The 21,018-nt window shown below is 32.2% G+C and overlaps 3 protein-coding genes and 1 long non-coding RNA gene across 9 annotated transcripts; 1 reads left to right on the forward strand and 3 right to left on the reverse strand.

The window, feature by feature from the left end:
• Positions 1-15: 15 nt before the first annotated feature.
• Positions 16-1,505, forward strand: LOC112539347 (uncharacterized). The gene is made up of 2 exons (XR_003083142.2): positions 16-214; positions 304-1,505. It is a non-coding gene; the product is annotated as an uncharacterized LOC112539347 (long non-coding RNA).
• Positions 1,506-4,505: 3,000 nt separating this feature from the next.
• sano (CABIT domain-containing protein serrano) lies at positions 4,506-9,062 on the reverse strand. Its single transcript, XM_015934244.3, has 2 exons — positions 8,619-9,062; positions 4,506-8,129 (listed from the first exon to the last, which is right to left on the reverse strand). The coding sequence occupies exon 2, from the start codon at positions 8,060-8,062 to the stop codon at positions 5,126-5,128; it is 2,937 nt and encodes a 978-aa protein (XP_015789730.1). The 5' UTR covers positions 8,063-8,129; positions 8,619-9,062; the 3' UTR covers positions 4,506-5,125.
• Positions 9,063-10,209: 1,147 nt separating this feature from the next.
• On the reverse strand, positions 10,210-18,793 carry LOC107366807 (uncharacterized). 6 transcript variants are annotated; one of them, XM_015934447.3, is made up of 8 exons: positions 18,179-18,773; positions 17,739-17,894; positions 17,276-17,599; positions 15,827-15,862; positions 14,428-14,539; positions 14,026-14,285; positions 13,764-13,889; positions 10,210-13,002 (listed from the first exon to the last, which is right to left on the reverse strand). In XM_015934447.3, exons 1-8 carry the CDS (start codon positions 18,192-18,194, stop codon positions 12,209-12,211), a joined length of 1,824 nt encoding a protein of 607 aa, XP_015789933.2. In that variant the 5' UTR covers positions 18,195-18,773; the 3' UTR covers positions 10,210-12,208. The 6 variants fall into 6 exon arrangements, with proteins under 6 accessions (XP_015789933.2, XP_015789931.2, XP_015789932.2 ...); XM_015934445.3 differs by having other exon boundaries at positions 15,662-15,862; XM_015934446.3 differs by having other exon boundaries at positions 15,662-15,862; positions 17,739-17,891; positions 18,179-18,386.
• A 419-nt stretch (positions 18,794-19,212) lies between these two features.
• LOC107366876 (microfibrillar-associated protein 1) lies at positions 19,213-20,616 on the reverse strand. The gene is made up of 2 exons (XM_015934521.2): positions 20,376-20,616; positions 19,213-20,292 (listed from the first exon to the last, which is right to left on the reverse strand). Exons 1-2 carry the CDS (start codon positions 20,539-20,541, stop codon positions 19,346-19,348), a joined length of 1,113 nt encoding a protein of 370 aa, XP_015790007.1. The 5' UTR covers positions 20,542-20,616; the 3' UTR covers positions 19,213-19,345.
• Between the last annotated feature and the right edge of the window lie 402 nt (positions 20,617-21,018).

Below are 21,018 nucleotides of genomic sequence, written 5' to 3' on the forward strand. Positions count from 1 at the left end.
ATAGGTTAAGTCTCGATCAATAGTCACTTGTTGATTGATTATCAGCCTTGATCCGAATTAAATAAATTGCGTAAATTGAATTGAATCAATTAAATTGGACTAAAATTAGTCCAAAATGTAACTCTTGCCGTTCAAGAGTGTTAATTGTAGCCGTTAAAGTGAAGCTAATTGAGTAAATCTAAATCGAGTGGTTAACTAAGCCAAGTGAGACAAGGTAAGCTTAAACCTTTTTGTCGTAAAAAAACTCCAAACTATCAATGAACACCTAATTAATAAGGTTTTTGTACAATTTGATAATTATAGGTATTATTAATGTTATGTAATTTTAATGTGTTTAAGTAATGTGCAAGTTGTATCAATGATCATTGTACATCGTCCAAGCGATCAAGGTTTGCTTCAATCGGAGCCAGTTTGTTTCTCTCCTCAATAATCCAATTAATGTTGGAAAGTCAAGCTTAATTATGATTAATCTGAACCGAGAAATGAATCAATGAGAAGCTTAAATCAATATCAATAATGGTTACCTGAAGAAAAGGGTGAATTTGAAAAGGAAAATTTGGCCTTTTTGTATGCATCAACAACCTCAAAGTGATAATGGTTTATCTGGTAACCAGCAGAAGCACCAGTAAAAATTAACAATTTGGGCAACAACACAATTTGTTAATCTGATAGCCAAATAATAATATTGATGAAAATGAAATTCACGCCACTAATCAAATTACCATGAATAATGAAGGTTTAACCAATAATCAAGGTTATCATTTTAATTCCCTTTGATTTACTCTCTTAACCTCTCTTTTTTCCGTTCAATTTTTTTCTCTCTCTCTTAAATTATTCCAGCTAATCATTATTGAAATTATCATTATTATTATTATATTATTATTATTATTTCATTATTCATTTATCCTTCTTCTTCTTCCTGAAATGTTCATCATGTAAGGAGAAACGATAAACACATATACAGTCTGAACGATGAATACAGATTGAAGGTAATCCTTTCAAGATCATAACCATTTTGTCTTCCATTAAGTTGCTTTACTGTTCCATTAAACAGGTAGAACAAAAAACATTTCAAAATTATTGTTCGCCTTATACTTTTACTTTACGTTCATCGGCTCTCAATGAGAAACATCAGTTAATGGGTGAGATCAACTCTTTCATTACTCCTTTTGACGTTTATTGATTGGCATCCATATCAGCTTCTGATTGTTGTTGATCGTGCTTTCATCATATTGCTTATACTCAACAAGCCATCAACTCAATTGAATTATGAAAATGAAAGCTTCTCTCTCTCTCTCCAAATTCAATGTTAATCACTTAAGATAAATTTCACTGCTATTAATCACTGTACATTAACAATTATAATAATGTTCCTGGTTCATTGTGATTATAACCTTTACAATTTGCTTTTCAATGACTTTACAACAGTCGATAACGTAACTGTAAACTTGAAACTTCCTCATGTAAAATTTCATTGTTAAACATATTTTTCCAGTACAATCAAATAATTGTTGATTCTTTCAAAATCCTCTTCGCAATTGTGTCCATATCCTGATTGGTAAAAATAAAGACTAATTGTCATCCAGAAAATCATTGGAACCAATAGATAATATATTTCCCAATCGTCATCTTCTGTCCATCTTTTGCTTTCCAATCGCTCAACGTCACCTTAAGACCTTCTTCCCGTCTTGAAATTGATGTATTAATTGTTACAAATAGCAAAATTAACTTGATTATCACCTTATAAAATCTCCCACACAGGAATCAATGAAAACAATCAACACTTGTAACCACCTAAGAAACTGCGAAACTGCACAATCATTCAATGTTAGGGACCTTCACAGTATTACATTATGTTTCATTTCATAATTTTGAAGGGAAAGTAAACACTCACAATTATAATCACAGTTGAGTTATTTTTTCTCCAACAATGTGATTAGTATTACATTATTTGATTCATTTTTACCTTTTCTTCATCTTCTTCTTTCCAATTCAATGTCATCATTACAATAATACACAATAACAGACAATAACACAACTCCTAATTTAGTCTGAATAATCCCACACACACATACACTTACAATTTAATAAACGACCACAGTAATCATATTAATATTACTTTGAACTGACCTTGCAGATTAACTACAAGAAGTGTTAACGCAAGAAAAAAACACACACAAAAATTCAGTCAAACACTCACACATCAACCTTGAGTGTCTTCTTCATGATGTTTCCTACTGATCTTCAAAAATCATCCTCAACCAGCGCCTGGTTAAGTCCATCTTTGACCATCAAGATGCAGTAAAAAGGCTCAATATGACAATTAATGTCGCTAATGAATAAAGTGGTTGTAGGAAAAAAATGTCAAGCTTCAGTTTCAATCGCGAAAAGTGGAACAAGAAGAGCGTAAAAATTGTAATAGCTCAATGGTGCAAAATGAGGAAGGAGAAAAAATGAAAGACAGAATTAGATGAAAAAGCAAATAATCCAATGAAGATGATGAAGAAAGATGAGAATGAGCGTGGAAACAAATTCACAGTTAATATTTAAGGTTTGAACAACAATAAAATGAAAAATTTGGCCAAAAAAGTTGCTTTTTAAATGAAACCAGATTTTTACAAACAGGAAGAAAATATTACATTTCAAAATTCTCAGTTGATCATGTAATTCATTTCATTGTTTTTTCCCTTCTCTCCACAAAATTGTCATCATTTATGGTTTGAATATTTGACTTGCTTGCAGTAAAACCCAAAATTGAAATGTAACCAGAAAAAGGCTAACCAGAAAATATAAAACAAAGTCCAAGATTTGTATTTAAGATTGAAGGGATAAATTGAAAATGCATCATTTGCAGTAATTTAAGGATAATTTAAACTGATTGCTGGCCTTAAGGAATTGAATTTCCTGAAAAAGGCAATTCTTTAAATTGATTGGTAAATTAGTAATCTTAATAAACTGTGTGTGAACTGTTTATTTTCTGGTAAAACTGTGAATGTTAACCAGTTTTGCTTTTCTTTTTGTTTTTGCTTGTTCTCTTGTTTTCATTTTCATGCCACTACTGAATCAACTTGAAATATTGACTAAAATATTGATATCATTGGAACAGAGAATTGGAATGGAGAAAAGAGAAGGCAGAAGTAACCAAATTTTAAACTCAACAAACCAGTTTCATCATGATATATCTTTTTTAATCATCTTCTTCCCTATTTTTCTGATTAAGTATTATTTAAGCATATCTCGTCATCTTTACCTTCACTTCTCTCACTCTCTTCATCATTCTCATCATTTGTTTCTCATCATCTTTCTCAGATTACCTTGTCAAGTAACCTTTAAACTACCTAAACATGTAAAGGTTATCTAACCAGGTAAAGAACTCCTGCTTTTTGTTGTTTCTGTATTCAACAGATAACTTTCAATTGAACCACATGTGAGGTATCTTTGAGAGAAACACTTTTAATCTTTCCATTGATGATGAAGACAGAAGTGATAAAAAAATTGGTAAAAGTGGAAAGGAATCCAAAAATGTATCTCAACATTTAATTTCAATGAAACATTGAGATGAACCCAGAAAATTAATTGATATTGTTCAACCAACTGGAAACCTTTTCCATTGATCAACACCAAATAGTCAACCTATTGATCATATTTTAAGGGACAGCAAATGTTGCCAAGTCAAGCCAAATTATGGTTCAGATAACCGGCTCACTGGGTAGGCTTATTATCTTCTTCATCATCATCATCTTAAACTCCCTCTTTCTCCTCCTCTTACCTTACCTTCACAGGGGTGAAGAGAATCATGAAAAAAACTGAGTTGGATGAAAAAAAAGAAGAAGAAGAAGAAGAAGAAAGGAAGTTTCAAGATCAAGAGAAAAAAAAGTTACCAAAAAATGTTTAAACGGACTTTTAAAGGACCAAGGATAAGTATTCTTATCTTCTTACTTTCCATCATCATCATCATCATCATCATCATCATCATTCTTATCCATCAAAAGCTATTTTTTCTGGTTTTATCAATGAATCAAGAACCAGAAAATTTAAGTGAAAACTTGAAACATTATGTTAACTCTGAAGGATTGTTTTCAATCAATTCTGCACCTTATTTTAACTCTTGATTGTTTATTAATTTTTGCTTCATGCTCAACATTTAAGGTCATTTTTACCGTTTTTTTTAATCACAATCATCACCTTTAATACAATTTAACAATTGTTTAATCTGGTAAAATGAGAAACGAGAAGAAAAGCCATTTTCTGTGATTTGTGGTTTGCAATTGAAGTCAATTTTTTTGGCCTTTATTTGAAAATGTTTAAATCTTGTTGAAATTCATTTGTGTTTAGTGTTGTTAATTGTTTAAAGGCAATTTGAGACCGTTTAATTGCTTCAAATGATATTAAATTCATTACAAAACAAGACTATTGATGAATGTTTCACTTGATGATTTTCTTGCTGCTGTTGAGCTAAAAGTTTCATTGTGTTGGAATTGAAAGAAAGAAAAAAACTCTGACAATTAAAAAAAAGGTAGAGTTGATGATGGCATTTAATTAATTGCAGTGAAAGAAGATGAAGATAATTAAATTGACTTGGTAAATTGTTATTAATAAGTTGAACATGAGTAGGAGTCAAGGTAAATTGGAATCATTTTTTGCCGTTTCTTTAAGACTACAAAAAAACGAGACAAAAGATTTCAAGTGAAATTAAGAAGGTGAAAACGTTGGCACAATATTATTACATGGTAAGAAATTCAATGATTAAATGGACCAACAGAAATGGTTGATAATTAGGAAACGAGACAATTTGATTCAACACTGGTTCAATCATTTCTATTGCTGCATAGAAATTGAATGTAATATTTTGCTGCTCCTGAATCCATTGGGCTTTGATCAATTTTGAATATCACTTGGAATGACAAATCTCATGAATAACCAATTGAGTTGATTTGGTTTAAATCTTTACAATCTTTTTCCCTGGTTCAGTCCTTTAGTAATTTGAATGAGCAAGAGTGAAAAAAAACGATGAATTTATCTCCTCCAGAAAATGTCTCGATGATCAGGTTGAGAGAAACGATTGTTCAATGCTTTTTTTTACTCAAGATGATACAAGTATTAATGGTAAAATAATTTATTCAATTTACAAATAAAGTGTTCCCACTCGTCTATTGGAGGCCACATTATTAACTAATTGTGTTAATACCATGGCACTCGGTTCACCTCCATTTGGACTTGATGATATCCTTGGATCAGGATAAATGGATTCAATTGTGTTGTTATTGTTATGATGGGCAGATGATGATATTAAATCATTTTTAAGATCCCAGAATAGGTTACTAAAGGATAGTGGACGGGATAATTTGCGAGTTTTTTTGGCCTTGGTATCACTTGGTGACTCTACTGAACGTCCAGATCCACTTGAAATTTTACAACCCGATGAATTGGATGAGGCAAGAGTATTGTTTGAATGGTGATCATAACATCCCTTGGAAGATGATGAATTGGCTAGTGGATTGATGAAGTGAAGATTGGTCAATGATTTGTATCGTATATTGAATAAAGGTGATGTCGTTAATGATCGGCTTGATCGACAAGTCCACTTGTTAATATCGTTAGTATTGACTTTGATTCCATGATAGTTATTGTTGATGTTATTGTTGTTAAAGATTAAATCTTTATCATTCTCATTGTTGTTGTTGTAATAAGGAGCAGAGTTTTCATTGGTAAGTGATAATCCTCTGGCATTTCTCATTAATTTGTTAGTCTTTCGGTTATTATTAGAGTTGCCATTTGATCCATTAGTGAATGGACCAGCTGATGGCTGATGATTTGATTTAATAAATAGTTTTGGTTTAGCTAGAGGGGCATGATGAAGATTGTTGTGTTGCTGGTGCAATGGATGAAGTTGGTGAAGTTGAGTGGAAGAATGATGATTAGATGAGGATAAATGGCCTGGGTGAGGATGAACAGGTAATCCATTCAAGGGTAGATACATTTTCCCTGTACTATTAGATCTCATTGGTATTCTTGGTCCATGGTGATTGTGAGATGAAGAAGATTGCTGGTGATGATAAGAGTTTTCTCTTGATCGGATATTTCCAGAGTGATATCTCTTCTCAGGCCGATGATGTCCAGATGAAAGAGGAACTTTCTCATAAATATGCTCAGAGGGGGAAACTTTTTTCTCATATAATCCCATTTTGGGTAAAATTTCATGGAAAACAGTTGGATAAGATAAGCGTCGATAACTTGAATGATGATGAGATGGATAGGATGGATGATGAGGATTGCCATGATGATGTTGATGGGTAACTAGGCTTGGTATTGTTTCTATTGGTGGCGGTTCAGGAGGTGAATCTGAATTGCTGGTACGAGATGGTCGAAGTTTCTCTGGAAGTGGAGCAAAACCTCGAACATAATCATAAATCTGGTCAATTTCATCATAACAAGAGCCATCATTATCTTCCGCGTCTTCTTCCTCGACATTTAAATCATCACTTTCATTTGTTTTACCATTTGAAGTATTATTGGGTTCATCATCAATGCCCATCAGGCCACCATTTATTTCAGTCAAATCAGAGTCTACATTTTTTACATTATCGCTTTCATTTGATGATGTGTTGTTGATGTTGTTGTTTACAAAATCCAATGAATCTGATTGGAATAATCTCTTCTTGTGACTGTAATTCACGGATTCACTAGTTACTGCAGCATCACTGTTTAATTCACCGGACAATGGAATGTTACTTTCTTTCCAATTGCTTTTTAACCTTTTACCAAGAGATGAACCTTCACAAACTTGTATACGATTGGGTAACAAGGAATTGGGTGAACCTGATGTTTTCTCGTTGAAACGAGAAATCAGAATATCATGGTATCTATGGTTTGACAGTGAACTACCATTTTTAGGGACCACAATCTTTAATGAAGCTGATACTGGAACAGTTACTACAGGGGCTGATTCCTTTGTTACTGGCAGTGCCATAAGATAATCTTCCGAAAAGATTGAAAAAAGTCTCATTTCGGGTGTGAATGATTTAAAGCCTGCTGGAGGACGTCCAAAAACCAGACGTACCATTAAGGGTAACCTTTTGGTCAACAGAGAAGATATCCTATGGACACCGGATATTGAATCTTCTTTGGCTATGGGACTGAAACGCCCTTTACCTTCAATGGGAAGGTAAACAATATCTCCTTTACCAGTATAACCTTTAATGTACTTTGTTTGGGATGAGGAAGATGTGGTTGTTATTATCGTCCCGGGTTGACAATGGGTTGGAGATGCTGGCGATGATAATTTCACTCCAAAAGATGATGATTCGGTTGTTGAGGAACAAGTTGATGAAATTGGTGATGGCGAGGAAGATGAAGATTCCGAGGAAGAAGTTGATTCTGATGTTGACACTGAAGAATCAGAATTGGTGTTGACTTGGTTATCACAAGGTGAGGATGTGGTGGGTGCTGTTGATAAAGGGTCGATTGGTGACGATGAGAATGACTTGTTACTATTAATGTTATTGTTAGTTTTTATATGGTTGTTGTTGATGTTATCTGATTCACTATTAACTAGCGTTAACACTTCACCGATGGCTAGTGAGCGACTTTTATCACTAACAACATTTTCATTATCACCTTTAGGTAGATACACTTTAATTGATTCTCGGATTAAAACTGATGAAGGTGATCGCTTAACCAATTCATTGACACTCTCAATACATCGAACAGATCGACCTTCTTCAGATAAAATCTCAAAGAAACCATCATAATTGTCAGGAATTGCCAATCTAGGACCAAATGGGACTGGTCTAGATGCTATTGATCCATGATAACCACGAGACTCTTTAAATTTTACACATTGGGCAGCAACTTTAATTACTTGGCCACCATTTAGCCAAAAAGCTGTTTGACGAGAAGATGGACAAGACAAACTAGGAACACCTATCCCCTCGTAGTGACCTTTAATCACTCGACCAACACTGGGTAATTTGTATTTACGAGCAAAATCTTTCAGTTGAACGCCTTCTTCTGCCCATTCAACCGACGATACATATGAATTGGCTTCTGTATTTGTAACCATATTTAATTGCTTTTAGACGGCTTCAACAGTTAACAATTTAATCTTTAGATCTAGTTTTGTTTTCCAACTGAAAGCAGATTAAAAAGATAGAAGATTGTTAGTGATTCTAATCCAAGTCAAGATGATTTCAATGTAAAGTATTATATTTCAAACGCAACAATTTCCATTATTGTTATCCATGTTGATATTAAACTTCAGTTCTGTTTATAATTTTACTTGATCACCAGCTAGTTGTTCAAACTAGAGTTAGATTCTATTGATTAGTATATTGTTTACCTAAATTCAAGTAAATTGGTGAATGGTTTGATGTCAACACCTGAATAAAAGATATTGCTGCATCTAATACTTTCGTTTTTTCTCAAGTTGATGGTTATTATTTGAAAATGTTGATTAGAATGGTAATGATGATCTTAAAGACACTTGATGATTTTGATGGTTTTATATCCAAATGAAGCAGATTCATTAAAGAAAAAACGTTATCAAAGTAAATATCAACCAAATTAACAATAAATGTAAATTGAAGATATTAAAAGAATGACGAACATGATGATCTTACCCTTTATTGTAACACTTTAGGCAAGGTTAACTCATTGAAATAAGTAAACAATGATAAAAAAACGCTGAATGGTACTGATGATGATATCGAAAGATGACGATGTTTCATTAAATTTGGTGATGGTAAAGAGAAGAAGCAAAACATAAACAAAAATAATCCGTTGAAAAAGGTTAAAAATGGCTCAAAACAACATGAAACATAGACAAAGATATTGTAAATAGTCAGCCGTTTGGTCAGACGATGACAGTCATGAGATGTTCAATAACCAATCCAATGTTAGGCAATTGGCAACAAAAAGGATTTCTTTTTCAAACTGATTCTCAATACAAATGTATCAGAGTTTTAAACACATTATGATATAAAAAAAAGGTGAACCAATAGTTGATGTTAACCTAATGGTGATCAGTTCAACACTGAAACCAGTTTTGACTTTCAACTAAACACTCAATCGTTTCTTGAAGGATCCACCCTGTAAACTTCCCTCCGGGAGATAAGAGAACAACTTTACCTTTCTCTCTTGTTCTCTCCAACATTTCTCTTTCTTTTCTTTCTTTTCTTCTCATCAATCTTCAATAAAATGCATTCGAAGATTTGAAATGAATACACTTTTACTCAAAATTGATCAACTGTCTTTTCTCGTGCAGTTATGACCATTACCAGATAATCACTCACCCAAAATTATAAAATTATCAATTCATATTCACTAATGGCAACCCATTTTTATTGTCGGTTTAATCAACCAGTGAAGATTGGAAAGACCAGAAGATAGACCAGAAAATAAAATAAAAAAAGGAAAGTGAACCAGAAAATAACCGAGATTGTTACTTTTACCAGTTTGATCAAATATTCATTTCCAAGCTTATTTTTCATCAGATGAAAATTGGAATCGTATTCCGGATTCTTAATCATGTAAAGCATTATCTCAACAATTTAACCGATTAAACGATTCTCAATCGCTTTATTAAATATCAATACTTAAGACTTGATAATAAACCTAATGTTTGGGTTGCTGCTTTCAAATTATTTTTCACTGAAAATCTGTGTTTAACATTTTCATCATTTTACTATCAATTATTTTGAACCGATTGATATTAATTATGATTATTTTGAGATCTATTTTTAGTGAAGCTAACAAGTGATTGACTTTAAATGATTTGTTAATTAAAGTTTGAGGAAAAGTCCGGCAATTCGGTTAACAGGTAATGAATTAACTTGATTATCTTGATGATTTACTGTTTTATTTGAGTCTAAAAAACTGAAAATAGATGATTAATTAATGTTTTTATATTTTTTCTTGGATAAGCTTGATTGCTGATGATTGTTGAGTTGATCATTTTAACCATTACACATTTGAAAACAATCAAATCAAAAGCATTCACTTCATAAACTTGTTAATTATTGTCTTTGATTGGCTTATAATTAACTCTTCACTTTTTATTAAATGGCACTTTGAAATGCTCTAAATATTGGTTATAATTTAAATTAATCAACCAACTAGGTTATGTTTAATATTACAATTAATAAATTATTTTCATCTCAATGAAGCTACTCTACATTTTGAGTTAGTTTCAAATGAAAGAAAAGAGTTAAATCACTTGACTGAGTTGCTTTATTTGCAAATTGAATTGTATTCAATCAAATTATGATAAACTAAATGATTATAATAACATAAATAATATGAAAATATAAATACAGATTAGATTAATTTCTGTCTCTATCAAGGTTAATCAATATTATATTTAGGATTATTACGAGGTATTTAGGAGACAAGGAAAAATTGATAAAATTCAGATTCACAGAATACAAAATAAAAATCAGCCAGAACTAGTTAATTAAGTAATTATATTAGATAATTTTCTTTCATGAAGTTTCTCCAGTTAAGTAATATCTCCTTCGATAATCCTGATAGTCTTTATATAAATGAAATATTCTGATCCAACATGGTAGATGAAGTCCAGAAAAATTATGGATTAGATTGTTATTCATCCATTTTGATCCGAGTTGTTGGGCTGAAATGGATCCTTTTTAATGCATATTTTTTAGTTAAATTGTCATCAGTAATTGAATGCGATACTGATTTTATTTTAAAGTCCAATTTCCGTTTTCAGTCCGATATCTCTGGTAAGCTTTGGTTTAGGAAAGGTTATGTTGGGTTATCATGAATCAGTCCAAAATGTTTTTGAGTAATCATTGGCTTTAAGAAGTATTCAGTTGTATTGAGATGAGCAACCAAATAGTGATAAGTGTTGAGTAGAAGACGAATGAATATTAACAATTACAGATTTAAGTTGATGATTTGGGTGAAAATGTGTTCAACTTTTAGGCTCAATAGCACCAATCTGTAAACCATATGAAAATATTACAATTGAAATGGGGAAAAAATGATGAGCAAATCAGTTTTGTCGGAAATTATTAGTTAAGTTGCTTGGATATTAAGGGCTGGTATGTTTGCCTGGTAAAATTTAGCTTTTAATTGGAGGTTAGTGTCGTTGTTTTTTGCTGTCGTTAAACAAATATCGTCTTAATTATTACAATTTTTGAGCTTATGCACTTGTGAATGCGGTTGAAGCAATTATTGAAAGCTTATGTCACCAAAGCTATTCTAGTGTGGAGGGAAAATGATGCAGGTGAATCGTGTGTTGCTGAATAGGAAATACTATGTGTATTAACAAGAAAAACAAAATAGATGATTTGGCACAATCAACATGGTTTAAACAATTGCAACATTTTGCTTCTCTTTCCAAGTATTAATCTCTTAGTTGAACTGAGCTTTAGTTGAAAGATCATGAAGATTGGTTAATTGTCAATCATTGTAAATGATCACATCAGGTTTTGATTTAAAACGAACTCAAAATAAACAAAAATGCTAATAACAGGGGCGCCATCTGGATTCAGCGTTCATCAACTCCATCAGCGTTCACAAACCAAAAGTTGATTTTGCATGTCTGAGTTGAATAGATTTGACCAGTTTAATGATGAAAAAGATTCTTTGAAACCTTTAACATAATTAATATTGAATTTTGCCCCATAAAATGACTTGTTTGGTGATTAATCAACTAAATTCAGGTTGTCCAATTGCCTCAATTTTTTGTCTTTGGTTGGTTTCCGTAGCTTCAGTTGTTAAACATTTGGCATGAGCCAAGAGTCCAGAATGGAGAATCCAGATAATATGTTTCTATATAAATTGATACATATATATGTATATATTATTAATTTGTTTAAAATTGTGTATGTATGTTATGTTATGTAGAGATCTGGTATTATTTGCGTCTGTAGTGAAGAAATAAATGAATGATGATAACTTGAAAATGATGACGAGGAAAGCACAAAAAAACAAACATAACAAATAATAAATTAGAAAAATTTGATGATTCACAGTTTAAATAGAGTAGCTTTACATGGTTATTTGATGATGGCTTGAGATGGTGACTTGAAAGAGAAGAAAATGCAAAAGGAAATATTGAGGGTTTTCCTTGACTCAGGTTCCATATAACCTGAAACTCATTTTGATTATTTCTTAGTGGATTGGTTAGCTTGACTCTCTTCGTTTGATTATTTTCCTGACTTAAAGGTTGAGTTTGTCCATCAAATTATTCATCAACTGTTAAAGGTAAAGTCATAATCATCGATTTCATGAATGATGCAGCTGCTAGGGCAGAGAAAGGTTGCCACTCTTTTTTACGAGTCCCGTCTTTGTAATCACAAATTCCTCTAATGAAAATATATTTCTCTTTTCGATTTCCGTGGATTGATTCAACGACTGTGTCAAATTCAGAATCAAAAGCATAAACACCAAATTTAGTTGCAATCTCAGCTCGCACCTGATCATCGCGTACAGCTGATCGACCCGATGCAATGGCACCAAAGTGAATCATTGGCATTCCTTTTGTTCGTGGATCATGAACACCTTCAGGAACCTCAGGATGAATCACTTCTAAAACATCTTTTGCTCCTAATGCCATAAATAGTTTATCCGTTTCTGGTGCGGGTCGAGTGAAATCCGTTTCATGACATTTTAATGTCTCAAGTCCAGTGATTAAATTAGTTTCCCAAGTTCTTTTACTTTCATCTGATGTTCCCTCTTTCAACAATTTTTGACTCAATTCTTGAAGCTCCAAATTTGCTGGACCCCAAGTTCGAAAGGTGAAACCATCAGCAGAATCATCACCGTTCATTCCATTAACTTTTTCCTCAGCTGCCAAGCTGGTAATCTTTTCACAATGTATATAAATGTATGGTTTGTGTGTAGGTGAATTACTTGTAGTAGGTGGAGGAATTGAAACCACAACATCCCCTAAACGAACGTGTTTACTAAAATCTGTATAATGGGCAACACCGCCACCAAGACCAACAAGGAAAACATGTTCAACATGTTGAAAAGTGCCTAAAAAAGATGAAATTTAACAAAGAAAGGTTAGAATTAAAAATAACAATAGATAAAAATAAAGCATAAATTGTGATTCTTTTGGGTGATCAAGTCAAAAAGTCGAATCAACGTCAAATAAAGTGTGAGAATACATAAAACACCTACAAAAAAAATTAAAATACCAAAAGAAGAATAAAGGTCAATCAACTGTTTGATTTGGTTATTGTTCAATTTTTTACTTCTTTTCAGAAGTCAACTCAAATCAAAATCAGTCTGATTTATTTTTATTTATCTTTAGCTTTCATCTTTAGAGGTGTTTCAAATTTTTTAGCTGATGATAAAGATTAAGAAGGGCAGATCAAGATCAACTTTGATTTGTATCAGAATGAAATTCTAATGAGATTATGCTTAAAATTTACAGACTCCACTGAAATGGCTATCATTCAAGTAATTTGCAAATTTTCTCGATCATAATGGAGCTCATTAGACTGAAAAGATGCCAGATGCAAAATAAACAATCCGATACACTACGATGTACAACCTAACTAACCGGCAACTTTTTTGAATATTAATTTATATCCAATTTTTCGCGCTAGCAACTTGATTTGCAAACAGTGAAGTTGTAGTTTCAATCTGAATCCTTGAAAGAGTCAACGGAAATCTTTTGATCATGATGAATGTTTTAACTTGTCTCTCATCACCAAAAGGATAAAAGCCAAAAGAAAAATTAACTGAAAACTTGATAAACATCATTGTTGACAGGAAAAATGTTTTATCACCTAAAAGTCTTGTTGTTGTGTTACCAGCAGCAATCATTGCTCCTCGAGTTGTTCCGATGGTTGGAAGTTTCGTAGAGACAACTCGATGTTTTCCAATTGTACCTAAAGTGTAAACATTCGATTCACCTGAGAAAGCAAAAAGAAACAAACAAAAAAAGAAATAAAAATTAAAAAAAATAAGTCAAGAAATGTAGGACAAAAGATATGATTTAAGAGGAGATATCTTTTTTTCCATTGTTAAAGTTGATTCTAATAATGTTACCTTCCGTCTTATATTTAACATAAGTGTCTTTATCTTCAATCATGGCATCAACTGCCAGCTTTTCACAATATTGAGCTGTTATTATGGCAATTGTTGGTTGCTGTGATTTTTGTACTTTGGGCATTTGCTTAACCATTTTAACTTGGGTATCATTCCGGTTGACCCGGATAAAACCAAGGTTATCCATTGGTTCAATGATATTTTTGGAGATAAGATCAGTGATGTGGAAGTTAACCTCCTCCTCTGTTGAATTAGTAGTCCTAATAGACAGGGAAAAGGTGAGAAAATAAACAAGGAAAAAATACAGTAAATTGTGATAATTAGCTCAGAATCAATGAGATTGACAGTTTTCAAGTATTTCTTTGTATTTCCTAGCATTTTAGGCTTTGCTGATGAACCTACTTGACAATGTCTTCCAAGGTAACTACATTTGGATAAGATGATTCAATAATCTCCAAGACTCGAGCTTGAGTTAACTCAACGAGCGATCCCAAGGCTGCTTCATCCACGGAAACTAAATAGCAAATGAAGAAAAAGACAAAATTAGTAAATTGAAAGATAATCATTGAATTTACAGATAGATTAATGACTTGGTTAATATGGCAGCATTGATGGTGTACAAGGAGGAAAAAAGATGGTTAACAATAAATGAAGTTTTTCTGCTTTCCATAAATTGTAAACATTTATCTCAACATTAATAAGCAAGCAATCAATTAAAAGTTAATTTAGTGGGTGCAATGTTAGTAAAATTGGATGAAAATTTTACATTATAAATGCAATAAGATAGCATCTTGGAGCTTAGATGTTTAGACTTATTTAAACAAACTTTAGTAGGCTTATCTTGTTGATTGTTAATTGAGTAATTAACTTATGCGATAGAAAAGAGAAAGTCTGATAATCTTAAAAATCTACCGTTACAACAGCATAATTGGATTGATAAATTTAGTTTAAACATTTAACAATATTAATAACTTTTCAATCCTTTCCCTTTTTTGTTAATAAAACAACAGAAGAATAACAAATTGAGTTAAACTAATCATATTTGCATATGATTAACCTCTAAACAAAAGGTAATACAAGAAAGGTAACTGATGATGAGCATAGCATTAACTGTAATACTTCAACTGTGATTGTGATTAAGGTTTTTAAAAAAATTGAAGATTAGGTGAAGAGAAAACGTTTTCAATGAAAAGAGTTGGCTAAAGAATACTAATGTTGAAGGTAAATTAAATTAATAGAGTAAATTAGATCACCAAATAGGGTACAAAAAGGCAATTGAAATCTATCGTGAAACATGAATTCAGTAATGGACATCAGAATACTGATTGAAAATTGTAATCAACAAAAGCAGAAGCTATTAGTCTACAAAAGAAGTATATTTAGTTAACATGATTGGAGTAAACCTAAAATTAGATTGAAGGATCATCGTTAAGTTAGTAGGTGTCATTAAAATCAATGATTCATCATCATCAACAATTTTTATCATCGCTTTTCATCCTCCTTCTTTCAATCATGTTGATTATAGTTCTAAGGTGTTAAGATGAAATGTTAGATGAGATTAGATAAAGGCAATGAAAAATGTTAGAGCAAGAGTTTGTGTTAGATTAATATTCAGAAATTGATATTCAATGAAAACCTTTGTCGTGTTCAACTGAAGAGTCAGAACCATTGGATTGTGGTACAAATGAGTTATGATTGCCAATGAGACAATCATTTAAATCACCATTGGTGAAATGTGATTGAGCTGATGATTGAATCTGAGGAATCGGTAAATCAAGTGGAGATTTATCACAATCATTACCAAAACTATCCAGGTTAATAACGGTTGCCATCGAGTCTGAATTGGGATTGATAAGGGAAAAATGAAAAATAAAAAAAATAAAAAAAACTCAAAAACTTATAAAATGATAATACAAAATAAAGTGACAAGGACGGAGGGAAATGTTTTCTCGGAACGCTTCGATGGAAGGCCATTTTCGTTTTAGTTGATAAACTCAACAATTGAGATGAAGAATGAAATTAACTTGCAAATCAGTGAAAAACGTAATGTAATGATGACAGAAAGACAGAGGATGAGTTTGGCAGAAAAAGGAAAAACTAAAAATACTTTTTTTTGTTCAGCTTTTCAAGAAGCATGAAAGGAAAAAGGCAAAATGTAAAAGATCATTACTATGCTCAAAATGAAGTATCGATTACAGGGTAATAATGGTTCTTCCGGAGATTTATGTCGAAAAATGAAAAAAAAGAAGAAGAAGAAGAAACCTTAAACAGTAAACAAAAACATTGTTGATGAAACAGTTTAACAGTTTAAGAGTTGCAGGGTTAACCATAACAAGATAGCTGAATAATGAATGAGGGGAAGAAGGATGATGAAGAGAGAAGGTGAATACAGATGATCAATAAAGTGCAAGATTATCCTTAAACTGCTCATAAAAATCAGACTAATCTGAGTGATGTTTCAAGTTGCAAGGTTTCATCTCTTTTTCACAATTGGCCATAATGATTGAATAACAATATCGGCAACTAAATTGAAAGACTATCAGTAACGGTAGATTGTGATCAGGTTGATGAAGCATGTTAGAAATTTAAGATGAAAATGGTTAAAAGATCAATCGGAAATTTATACTTGAAATCTGTAACAGCATTAAAAAAACGGGTAAAAATGTTAAACTCAAAGTCAAGAGTTGCCTCGAAATTTGAGTCGAAATATTGAATTACTTAGTAATTGCAGTTTAAAAGGTAAAGGTAACCACATCACATTAACTATAAATTTCAATTAGATACATGGAAACTAATATTTTTTTACAATACATTGCAGGCAGTAATTGTAAGCATATTATGAGATACTCATAAATAAGACAACGTCAACCATGGAGATGGAAAGGCTTACGTAATGGAAGATGAATCTTACAAGTTGACAATAAACGGAAAGGTAAATGAAAAACTGGTAAAGATTGATCAAAAGTAAATCTTCAGAGAGGCTGAGTTGATAGAATGATGAAACTTATTTTTTTCACCTGAAGATAACTAACATGAGAGACTAATAGCTCTAGAAAGTAACAGCATGGATTGTATTGTAAGAAAACGGAGAAAGAGAGAGTAATTGACATTGAAGTCAATTGGGAAAAATATGTTTATGTGACTGGTAGAGTGTTTAAATTTGTATTTTGTTGATAACATGGATCGTTGGTTTGAAAAAGTCTTCTCGGTATTATCATCAACCTTCTTCGTTTTGGTGCTTTCATCTTACCCGGGCGACTTGGTAATTCACTTTTCTCTTCAGATTGTTTCATATCCAGTTGTACTTGTCTAATGGTTAAATATTTACGCTGTAATAGCTTGATAACCTTCATAATGAAACCAACATAATCACGCGGAAAATCACTTGGATTGACTAGATCACGAAAAAATTCTTGGGCAGTCATTAGTTGATCGTTTTCAGTTATTCCTTCTTTGAACCAAAATTTAAGACTTCGGTGCTCCTCAACATGGACATTTGTAGTTGATGAGTTAACAAGAAATACTTTAAATGACAAGCTAAGGTGAGCTACTTTACCATCAAGATCACTTTTGACTGGAAAAAGAAAGAAAAATCAATGATAAATGGGAGCCAAAATAGAGGGAAAATGGTAAATGTTAGAGAGAAAGCATGAGAAAGAGGTTCTTTGATCCACATGGTAATCCAAGAATTGACTAAAAACTAGATTACTTACCGGTAACTCCCGGGCGATTAATAATGATACCTTTATTGTCACCACCACCAACATGCATGGCTCCATTCTCATCCAATTGAGCAGCAGTCAATCTTTCAATTTTCAATATTGTATGTCCAGCAGCAGGACGAGTTGTGGTCATCAGAATTTTTTCTTCTCATCATTTTAAAATCAAGCATGATGATATTGAGAGCATTGAAAATTAGTTACCAAGGCACACACGATGATGGATATTGAATTTGTAATGCATCACACGATGTTGATAAAAGAAAGGTCGACACAAAAAAATACAAAAGATATGGAGAAAAAAACCGTTAAATATTAATCAAAGGCACATTCGAACTAGAAGATTATAACATGGAAAATATATAAAATGTGTTCACATAAGAATAAGATAACTTTTAATATTTAGATTGACCGGGATGACTAGGATGACTCACCTTCTTCCGAATCCATTTTGAATTAAGTAAATTGTAACAATAGATGCAAGATGAGAATAGGTTTACTGATTTGATCGAGAAGATGTTATAAAGATCGAGAGAGGAGCAAAATGTGTTGCTGTTGTTACTGTTACTGTTATTGTTGTTGTTGATGATGATGATGATGACTGCTTAGCGTTGTTAACTGTAGAAAGATTAGTAACCAACTGGTCTTTTCTCCCCTTTTCTCCCTCCTTCTCTTTCTCTTTCTCTCACTCTCTCTATCTCTCCAATCTGGTTTGATACCTAAAATAAGGAGAAGTCTTGGAAGACAGAGTTGCCAGAAAGCTGTTGAATGATGTTTATATTGTTGATATTTTTCTGTTGTTTTTCATTTATTTAGATTATATTTTTTCATGTCTCATCTGATGATGTTTGAAGAATTTTATTTTCTGTTTACTTTACTGTGCGAGTCACCTTTTGGTAAAAAAAACATTAACTTATACAAAGACAGGACATGTTTTAACAAATGGTTGATTTTTTGTCTCAATGTGAACTAATTGTAAAACAGTGGCATTACTTTTGATGTTAATCGTTTGATATCCGAAACATCTCTCACTTCATCCTCATCTATTCATCCTCGACTCAGATTGACCTTTCTTTGAATCTTTTGCTGTTAAATAGGTCAAGGACGATGCTCAGAGTTGTTCGATTCTGAACGTCTGTCAAATTATATAACAATGTAGTAAATACACAGACAAATGTTTACTTTGACACTGAAAATGATCTCTGGAAAATTCAATCCTCATAAATCATCTATTTCAATTGTTTACATCTCTTATTGACATCTATTGATAAATGCAATTTACCGTTTGACTGAGTTGCATCATAAATGGAGGTAGTAATCATATCTATTAGGAGAAATATTGCGTGTTGGATGATAATCTAGTTGATATCTGTGACTTGCAAGAAAATGGAAACCCTGATAAATTCCGTAATTCAAGGATTTGAAAATTTGTTCAAGTTTAGTGATTTAAAAATTTATCTGAAAAATATTTACTATTTTGAAATGAGAACAATCTGTTTTTAATATTAAACATTGTAAAAGATACCGTGACTGGCAGAAATATCATACATGTTAGATGAGTAAATGGATTTGGTATTATTTACAGGAAATTTTGCTTAAACTCATTTTCTTTTTTTGGTTGGTCTATCAAAACACTGTTTCATTCCTCCGGCTGTATTGTGGAACTTTGAGGTTTGAGCATTTTCTGTAGCCCATGGCGAATCAAATGCGGTTGTATCTTGATCAACCAAATGTGTGTATTTGGTTCGACCAGATCGACCAAAGTTTTTGACTTGCATGATTTTTGGAAGGATAGTTTTGTCAAATTGATCTTCTAATGTAGGTTCAGCATAATTCCTCTTCAGGATGGTTTCTTCTTGATCCATGTAGAAAGCACCACGGTGATAATACTTTTGAAGATATTTATATTTACCTTTCGCGGCTTTATTTGTTATTATCTTTGGTCTCTTCTTCAATTCTTCTAGTCTTTCTTCTTCGGTCAGACTTCTTAATCTTTCAATTTCGGCCTTTTCTTTCATTTCAGCTTCACTTTCTTCTTTAGTACGCTTGATACGCTTTAATTCACGTACTTTCCATGATTCATATTCAAGTTCTTCATCGTCGTCCTCATCATTACATGCTAACATGTCTTCATTTAATTGCTCCTCTTCCTTTTTCTCAGAATCTAATAATTCTCTCTTGGTTTCTTCTTCAATGATCCTTAAAGCCTCCTTGCGTCTTTCATCTCGACTCTTTTTTTCAATTTCTTTTGTACTTTCAATATTAACTTCAATCTTCTGCTCTCTGTGTTTCTTTGGCACGAAAACAGGCTTTAGTTGAGGACCAGTATCATCTTCATCATCAGTGTACTCGTCATCATCCTCTTCATCGCTATCATCTTCATCTTCACTGTCATCTTCGTCGTCATCATCCTTCATCTCATCATCTGAATCTTCATTAGCCAAAAGTTCAGTTTCCTCTTGAGCTCTTCTTCTTTGAAGTATTGCTGCATGACGATGCTCAACCTCATCTTCTTCATCTTCCTCAGATTCTACAGTTCTATTTGGTCCTAAAAATCGGAAATAATAAGACAGATTCCATTAAAATAAGTAACTAGTAAATTAAAATTCAAATGAATGTTTGTTTACTTACCTCTAACTTTATTCACAGGAGCTTTTTCCAATGTAAGTTTTCTGTCAATATCGATATCTTTTGTGGTAAATTGTTCCACCTCTTCTTCATCACTACTAGCATTCCCGGCATAATGAGGAACTCTACCAGCAACATATCTTCTTATTGTTTGTTTATTAGAAGACATAGTCAACCAATTAACAGAGAAAAAATGTAATTTAAAGTAAAATCACAAAATAAAATGCTCCTTTGCCAAATGAAAACAAACCAATAGTAATAAAAACAGACTACAGACGCCTCTGCCTATCCAATAAAAGCTAGCGCTTTGTAGCGCTCATTACAAATTGTGTGAAGTAAATCAAAGTGACTTGATAAGAAGAATTGCTCTTTAAATTTTTCTATCTGTTTCAATACATGTTTGTATTCTTGATGCATAACGATCTACTGAGAACTTGGTTGTTCAGATAGAATCGATAAATTGTTCAATCTTTTGTTTTATAAACTTTAATATAGTCAGCTGGAAAAATTAGGTAGTAATTAGAAAGTAAAACTTAAAAATGAAAATAGCAAAAATTTAGCAGGCAATATCAACGAAGTTATTTTTGCGACAATTATGAGTAATGAGCAATAAATACTTTAATTAGATTGGTTTATTTTTCGCATA

This window comes from Tetranychus urticae, chromosome 2, assembly GCF_039701765.1.
Source record: "Tetranychus urticae isolate SD_2017Ah chromosome 2, NJAU_TeUrti_SD_1.0, whole genome shotgun sequence".
Lineage (NCBI taxonomy): Eukaryota > Metazoa > Arthropoda > Arachnida > Trombidiformes > Tetranychidae > Tetranychus > Tetranychus urticae.